At 38.0% G+C, this 9201-nt stretch overlaps 1 protein-coding gene across 1 annotated transcript in view; it reads right to left on the bottom strand.

Annotated features, from left to right (window-relative positions):
* Nucleotides 1-8867, bottom strand: part of slc5a1 (solute carrier family 5 member 1) — a 19408-nt gene extending 10541 nt beyond the window's left edge. Inside the window, exons 1-6 of the mRNA XM_027176265.2 lie at nt 8819-8867; nt 8556-8729; nt 4868-4939; nt 2277-2381; nt 983-1042; nt 605-709 (exon numbers count right to left, since the gene is read on the bottom strand). Of these exons, the coding sequence (XP_027032066.1) occupies nt 605-709; nt 983-1042; nt 2277-2381; nt 4868-4939; nt 8556-8690 (477 nt within the window). The 5' untranslated portion in view covers nt 8691-8729; nt 8819-8867. The remainder of the gene's footprint in view (nt 1-604; nt 710-982; nt 1043-2276; nt 2382-4867; nt 4940-8555; nt 8730-8818) is intronic.
* Nucleotides 8868-9201: the final 334 nt, after the last annotated feature.

Below are 9201 nucleotides of genomic sequence, written 5' to 3'. Positions count from 1 at the left end.
CTTTGAGGAACTCATTTTTCTGAGAATCTAGTAAACAAAGAATGCTTTAAGAAATATAAATAATTTTTTTTTTCCCCTCCAAACCAGCATGAAGTGATGACACGACCCCCACAGAGCCCTGACCTCAACATCATGTAGTGTGTCTGGGATTACATGAAGAGACAGAAGGATGTGAGAAAGCCGACATCTACAGAAGGTCTGTGGTTAGTTCTCCAAGATGTTTGGAACGACCTACCGGCCGAGTTCCTTCAAAAACCGTGTGTAAGTGTACCTAGAAGGCTGGCCACACCAAATATCGATTAGATTTAGATTTCTCTTTTGTTCATTCACTGCATTTTGTTCATTTATGAAAATAAATCTTTAACACTTCTATTTTTGAAAGCATTCTTTGTTTACAGCATTTTTTCACACCTGCCTAAAACTCTTGCACAGTACTGTATAAATGCTTCTTACATTAGTACATTATCATCAGAGCTGCAGGAAACAAACATCAGACACCAAAAACACATCACGGCTGATCGACACCATTTGTAATGCAACGGAAATTGCACGCAAATCGACGACTGAACTCCGTTTCCATTAAATGCTCCATTTCAGCACTCACAGAGATCTTAGTGAAGATGTAAAGCACCAGCGAGAGGACAGAGAGATAGATTCGGATACGCTGACCTCCGAAACGTTTCTTCAGATACTCGGGCATGGTGACCACCTACACGGTGAACAGAGACGGTAAAGTGAGATAAGAGATCGTGTCTGTACTCAGTCAGAGATAGAGTTAAAAATAACTAACTCTGAGGTTATCAGAGTCGTCCACCTCAGAGTAGAGCTGAGGACGAAACGACCTGCTACATAGAGCGTAAAGTCTATATATGGTGATGTAAATATTCACACCAGTGCCACTAATGCGTAGCTCCATAGAGTCTGACTCATAAGGAATCAGGAAAAAATAATGCAATAGATAAGAGTGAACGCAGAAGCCTACCCCTGCCTTGATGTAGATGGGGACAAAGATCCATCCTAGAATGAGAACTACAACAAGAGCCTAAAAAAAAGAAGGAAAGAAGATTTTATTTTCATTACAGATGTTGCATACGATCTATAAACACGAAGAAAACTTCATCGTGTATATGAACGGTGTCAGGTCACGAAGGCGTGTCAGCATCTTTGTTTCACCCCACAGGCTCCGCCTACTTAGGTTTAATGGCAGGGTCTCCGATTTTTTGAGTCGGGCCGAATAATAAACAAAAATCAAAACAAAAATAAAAAAACATGAAGCCAATGAGCAGAAAGGGGCGGGGCTTGTCAATATGGACGGAGAGAGCGTTCAGTGCGCATGTGTGACATTAGCAGAAAGCGGGTTTAACATTGACATGGAGGATAAAAACAAAGAAAGAAAGAGAAGAAAGACTTACGATAAGGACAAGAAGTAGGACGTGTTAATATAGGATCAGCTTTCCAGCGCTGGAGAGAACTGAAGGAGCAGGAAGTTGGCCACATATTCACAGGTTGGAGTTTCCCGAGTCAATAACTCCTGAGCTAAACGCTGTTACTACACAAATAACACCTCTTTTCTATCGTAGTAATGTAGAGAGGCAGCTACAACCGCGTTTTGTGTAGTAACAGCGTTTAGCTCAGGAGTTATCGACTCGGGAAACTCCGACCTGTGAATATGTGGCCGACTTTACTTAAGACGCCGAGGCGCTTTTTTCCTTCTCGATAGGTGAGTAACGTTGGTTTTGCTTTGTTACACAGAACTAATATATGCCTTTGTCCTTTACATCATTACGCTTGTGTGGCATTTCTGCTTGTTTGTTTATTTACAATCGTATTGTTCTTCCCTTCAGCTATGATAAAGACACGTTTCTTTCCATTAGTCGCCTGGGTTACGTATGTACGTGTGGGCGGAGCTATCGATACAGGGGTGGGACCCGTTTTGGTTAGGGGTGTGTTTGTTTTGGTGATTTCAAATGTCAACATTGGCTTTCAAAAATCGGAGACCCCACCTTTAATAGTGGAATTTCACTGGAAAGTTGATTGTGATAAGATAGATTCACCTTCTGCCACTTCTATCTGATATATGTTTAAAAATCATCTGTTTATAAATGAGATTTGTAATCAAGTTTCAATGTGATTTCTGTGGGAAGGATTTCAGGTCAGATTGACCTTCGGGTCAAAAGTGTACTGAATACATTTGAACGGAAAATTAAGTGTGTTTAGTTATTTTTTTTTATTTGTTTGTTTGTTTGTTTGTTTGATGTTTTTTAAAAGTCACTCACATTCCACTCAAATCCTCCGATGGCGATTCCAGCAGCCGCCCCGGTCCCTGCCAGACCCACGAAATGCCCGCTGCCGATGTTACTGGCAAACAGAGACGCTCCGATCTGTAGGAGGAAATAAGTTAGTGATTACAGAAGAATTGGCATTTTACACGACTCTGTACAATCATTACACCAGAAAACCACACGCGTGTATTCACTCAGCAATCTCAGCAACACACTCGGGATCAAGGTCACAATTAGGTCATTAAGTAAGGGATAATCTGCGAGCTTGTACGGATCATTTCATCAGCTAATGATTGTAATTACTGCTGCTTAATCTGTTAGCACTGAGGTGGTGATAGACCTGAATGATTAAGCTAAAGTGTGTAAAAGAAATAAGGACAACAAAACATACTGGTTAAAAGAAATGCATCGAAAAGTGCAAACAAATTCAAATATACCATGGTTGAGTCCTCGAATCTGATTTATTTTCTATATCAGAAGCTTGAGTCCCGAGTGTCTACCTTCTGTTGAGCTTCAGATTAACACCACTTTGGAGTGAGGCATGATAAAGTTATTTACTGCTCAGCATGGACACAACAAAACAGAAGAAAACTTCATGTTTGGGGAAATAAAGTTTTTTATTAACTCTAAAAAAAAAGGTGGGGCAGGGTGGCTTAGTGGTTAGCACATTCGCCTCACACCTCCAGGGTTGGGGGTTCGATTCCCACCTCCGCCTTTTGTGTGTGGAGTTTGCATGTTCTCCCCGTGCCTCGGGGGTTTCCTCCGGGTACTCGGGTTTCCTCCCCGGTCCAAAGACATGCATGGTAGGTTGATTGGCATCTCTGGCAAATTGTCCGTAGTGTGTGAGTGTGTGAGTGAATGAGAGTGTGTGTGTGCCCTGTGATGGGTTGGCACTCCGTCCAGGGTGTATCCTGCCTCGATGCCCGATGAAGCATGAGACAGGCACAGGCTCCCCGTGACCCGAGAAGTTTGGATAAGCGGTAGAAGATGAATGAATGAATGAATGAACTCATAGAAGGAATCTTCAATGTCGGCACTTTTAACAGTCTAGAGGTTTTCTGACATCTTCAGGACAATGTGCTTTTATGAATTCCCCGCGGTGTTCATTAGTACTATTAGTAGCGTCATCGAGGAACTGAGGACTGTTTATAGGTGCTATAATACAGTATAAGCTGTAAGAAAGGTAGGAATGTATGGATAGAATTTTTGGCATGTCAATCTTCTGAGCGTTATGAGAAACTCCACCTCAACCACGACACCTCATCATTCATTATTTCCTATAACAACAACCCCTAGGAGTTCTTCTGTATTCTTTACAGTTTTAAAGCTGTAAAGTATTTTGCATCTGAACCTAATATGGTCTGTGAATTCAGAAAGACAGCTCGACCATAAGGGCATCGTAAAATCTTTTTTCCACACCATTTAGCTCAGCGATCGTCCTTTCTGAGGGATATTTGTAAACTATGGCTCATTTTCACCCTGATGCTCTGATTTGAATTGAGCAGCTTATTGATTTGGGGCAATATGAAGGACAGAATCCACTTGCCTGTTGTTCACTATCACTCAACATAGATAAGCTTGTGCTTTTAATGCTTTCTGATATTTTATATACCTGGAGGCCATCCACCAAAACCTAGTGACTAGTAAATAAGGAGCGAGTGTACAGTAGAGTGGAAAGTAGCAGCCGTAGCAGTGGCGGAAAAAAAAAACTATTACTTTGCCATAAGCAAAAAAAAAAAGTTCTTTGGTTTGATAAAAATAAAAGTGGACTTTATGGATTAGCAGAAAGTGCAACATTTGGCACAAACTCCATATTAATGACCAGCCTACGAACACCAGGTGTATGGTGAAGCATGGTGGTGATAGCATTGTGTTTTGAGGACGCTTCATTGACAGGGACAACAGGGACAATAGGGACTAGGACAATGCTCACTGTTTTAAACCCCAGGAGCAAACGACGTCTTTGTTTTGAGTTTCCTGTTTCCATTCTTTTGGAAAGAAGCTGAATTTCACGACAAGACACGAGAGCAGAGGAAATGTCTGTAAGACACAAAGCTGGAGATCTAAACATGTCTAAAGCTTAAAAAGTCACATGGTGACCAAAGGGAATAGTGAAGATTTCAATTAGTTCAGAAATACCAATCTGGCACAAATACCATACTGAGAGGACAGTGACCAAGAACCAAAGCTCACATACAAAGGAGCTGAAAATAACATTCCCATTCCAGCATGATGAAGTTTATGGATATGAGGTTATGGAGACGAGTTTCCTCTATATCTAGATTCAGCATATTTGTAGCACTGGATTCTTTCTTTGTAGATATCTCTAAGGTTTTAAACTTAAAATGAAAAGTTATATGTATTTCAATGTCAATTATTATGGCAAATAATTAACACAATAAGGAAAATGTGAACAATTCTGCAAACCGTCTCAATGCTTAATCGTTTCTCCATCTGATGGATTCTGTTCTGTTATACAGTAGATTGTGTATTTTTCAGCTTGCAGACTGATTTATTGTGAAATAAACCACAATCTACAGTATATCAGCTCCAGGTTTTTATGTTTAATCCGTGTGTGAACTTACCGGCCACCACACCATGCTGCGTCCAGCCAAGAAGAATCCACCGACCGTGGAGCGATTCGTCCTCACCATAGCCTGCACGGTGGAGATGAACATAATGTTATGAAATGTTATTAGCGGGTGATTAGCGAATCATCACCTGCGTCTAGCAGACCCGACACCATGACAATGCAAAACTGTGGAATTATAGATTTTACTTTAATTTAAAAAAGTGCATTTCAGCAAACAAAGGAACATCGGTTTAGATCGTCTTCAAATCCAACCCTGATCTCTGCTCCATCTGTAACTACGACTTCACATCCTACTAAACAAAAAATAAATAAATAAAATCTTGGAGTTTGCCAAAAAAATGTTCTCTGGTCTAAGGAGATCAAATCTAACCCTTATGGCCTTGACACAAGATGTTCCATTTGGGAGGAACTACATGACTCATCACCCTGAGAACACCAGGCCTGTGGTGAAGCATGGTGGTGGTAGCATTGTGTTTGGAGGAAGCTTTTCATAAACAGGGACTGGGATACGCTTACTAATTTAAACCCTAGGAGCAAACCACATCTATCTACATCTACATCTACAACTTGGTTACCATTTACTTCTGATTAATGAGGCTCAGTCGACATAATCTGAAAAGAAAATGGAGCAAACTTATTCGGTAAAATTACGGCATAAATAAATAAATAAATAAATAAATAAATAAATAAATAAATAAATAAATAAATAATTGTTTCTATAAGGTATACTACTTTTTCTTTAGACTGTAATGTTTATGCGGTGTATAATTTTTATTTAATCGTTTAAACATCAGGTCTCACAGGCAGAAAAGTGTTCAAATCATGACAACGTGACAGTCAAACATGTAGCCAGGAGCTCAAAGAAAGCAAAACTGGCTATGGTCACTGGGTGGGCGGGGCTTAACTGTCTCGGCCCTAACCAATAATGTGTATCTTTGAGCTCATGAATGCAGAAGTGGGCGGATCGTGCGTTCTTCTGACTGTGTTACGCCATCTGAGATGGTACATGAGCAGCTGTTTTAAAGATTCAGTTGCAGGAAGCTGTCATGCGATGGAGGAAAGCTAAAATCCGGGGAATTAAAAAATAATAATATAATAACAATAAAGAAATAAATAATTAAAAAGGTGAGTAAAAAAATTGTTAACTGTAAACAGTATGAAAAAAAGTAAAAATCTTATACTATTTTGCTGATATATAAATGTGTGACGTTTGTCGTTGTCGACTCGCAGTACAGATAAAAACATTTATTTATTTATTTTTTTAATACATAAAAATATACAATTATTCACATATTATTATTATTATTATTATTATTATTATTATTATTATTATTATTATTATAATTCCATTTTATTAAATTAGTTGTTATCCTGAATGACATGATTTCTTTCGCATTGATGTATAGTTAATTTATAATTAAAAAAAAAAAAAAACCTTTAACTTTAAATATTTCACTGTTCAGGAAGTCAGAAGCCAAAACTCTTTTCCTTACAGGTGAACGATCTCCATCACATCCCCCTGTTTACACCTTTGTCCTGACTATAACCCTAGATATTTTTTGAATCAAATGAAAAGTTGTTAATCTGTAAGTTCTCTTTTTGTGTGAATGAAGTGTATTGTAATAACCCCATACACTCTCACGGTGTACACGATTTCAGCAAATTCTATACTAAAATCTGTGCTTAAATCAGTCCAGTCACTTTAACACAGTCTGGGAAAATATTTACAGAACTTCCAGATAATTTGCCCGACAGTAAACGATTCCTTATCACTAACTTTGGTGCTAAAACATTTACACGATACAGTGATCCAACCTCACATGGCTAATCTTTACTTACTTAAGAAAAGCTTCAGTTATTGTAGTGAAGTGGAGTAAATGTAAGAACCTTAAAGTGGAGGTAAAGCTGAAAAATGGATGAACGACATGATAGCAGGTGAAAACGTAAATAAATCGATACATTAAATAAACCACTATTAAACCCAATGCTAGTCATTTTCAAGATAAAATATAATAAGCTAGGGAGCACGGTGGCTTAGTGGTTAGCACGTTCTCCTCACACCTCCAGGGTTGGGGGTTCGATTCCCGCCTCCGCCTTGTGTGTGTGGAGTTTGCATGTTCTCCCCGTGCCTCGGGGGTTTCCTCCGGGTACTCCGGTTTCCTCCCCCGGTCCAAAGACATGCATGGTAGGTTGATTGGCATCTCTGGAAAAATTGTCCGTAGTGTGTGAGTGTGTGAGTGAATGAGAGTCTGTGTGTGCCCTCTGATGGGTTGGCACTCCGTCCAGGGTGTATTCTGCCTCGATGCCCGATGACGCCTGAGATAGGCACAGGCTCCCCGTGACCCGAGAAGTTCGGATAAGCGGTAGGAGATGAATGAATGAATGAATATAACAAGCATTTATTTTTAACCAGAAACAGATGCTTAAAACTAGCAATAGAAATGTCTAAGAAATAAGTTTAATAATCCTAGATTTAGGAAATGCTAAATACATTTAAAAAGATATAAAAATACTTTTTTAAAGAAATAATATTTACATACTATATATTTTATGTTCATTTTTTGTAGGTTTTCGGTGTATCTTACGAAGAAGACTTTTCTTTTTACAGTAAACACACAGTAAAACCTTCAGGGTCGTTAAATTTACCATAAAACTGGGTGCATTTTACATGAAAATAAATCTAATAAAAATATTATTTAATAATAATAATAATAATAATAATAATAATGATAATGATAATAATAATAATAATAATAATAATAATAATAATAATAATAATAATAATAATAATAATAATAATAATAATAAATTTAACCCAAGCAGCACCAGGCTCCTCTGAGCATTTTCATTAGGTAGATAAAGGTAAAGCTAAGCAGTTGCAGGTTAATGCAGCTAGTCTGATATCTGACATTTTTAATCAGCTACCTTCATTTCTTTGTGGTTTTTCTTTTCTTACTATTTAGGACGGTGACGCTCTGATTCCGTCTCATATTCTCATGGATACAAAGTGATCGTTGTATAATTGTAAATCTTATTTAGTTTTTATTAACCCTAAAATAAAATGACCGATTTGATAAACATTTTTTAAAGTTATTTTTAATCAGATTTTAGATTGTTAAGTTTTATTGGAGACGTGGATCTGCATTTTTATTTTTGTTTAAAGAGTCGTTATTTAAAAAAATAATAATAATAATTTACATTTAATTTTGGCAATAAAGTGCAGATATATATATATATATATATATATATATATATATATATATATATATATATATATATATATATATATATACACACACACACACACACACACACACACACACACGTATATATATGATATATATATATATACGTGTGTGTGTGTGTGTGTGTGTGTGTGTGTGTGTATATATATTTATATATAAATATATATTTATTTATTTATTTATTATAGTGATTACCAGAAAACTATGTTGTTATGAGTATTAGAATTATTTTTTTTAATTATTATACTTTTTTGGCCTTTACAGTGTAGTTACAGAGAAGTGCAGATCCAGGCTTCAGTAATGACAATGAAACCAACAGGAATAGGAAAAGAAAAAAGAAGATCTCAGGAGTTTAAAGGGTTCCTTGATGTTTGTTAACAATTCACAAAAGTCTGTCAGTGAGAGTTGAAGGAAAAATCACTCGATCTGACTCACCCATATCCCGACAGCCAGAACCACCACAAAGTAGATGACAATAACGGAAATATCCGCCGGGTTGTTGATGGCGATGACCGTCTCATTGTTCTGGCCGCTGCGGACCATGGAGAACCCGAAATAATCCCAGGTCATCGCAGCGATGCTTGCGATTCTCTAGCACTTGTCCTCACACTGAAACACACACACACACACCTGCTCACACACTCAGGTAGAAATACTGATGTGTGTGTGTGAGCGCATGCGTGATGTACACAGCTCACCTGTGCACCTGCCCTGAGAGAGAGAAACTGTGCGAGACAGAGGGAAAGACACACACACACACACACACACACACACACACACACACACACACACACACACACAAGGTGATACTCAGGGTTAATTATCACAGATCGTTCGCTCCTCTCAGCCGTCAGATCTCAGGTGAACTGCCAGAAGCTGTTAATGTTCAACTCACAAGGAAGGAAATTCCGGTAAATACACAAAATTCCAACTAATTGTGAAATATTTCATTTAGGATGTGTTCCTGGATGTCTTGCATGTAAGTGACAGCATCAGAGAAAAAGAGTCTAGAAGAAAAATAACAAGAATTATGAACTGAAGAGCTTTCACCTTGGACTGAATGGATTCAGAGCAGGAAGAG

This window comes from Tachysurus fulvidraco, chromosome 20, assembly GCF_022655615.1.
Source record: "Tachysurus fulvidraco isolate hzauxx_2018 chromosome 20, HZAU_PFXX_2.0, whole genome shotgun sequence".
Taxonomy (NCBI): Eukaryota; Metazoa; Chordata; class Actinopteri; order Siluriformes; family Bagridae; genus Tachysurus; species Tachysurus fulvidraco.
This window is presented reverse-complemented; position numbering and strand designations above follow the sequence as displayed.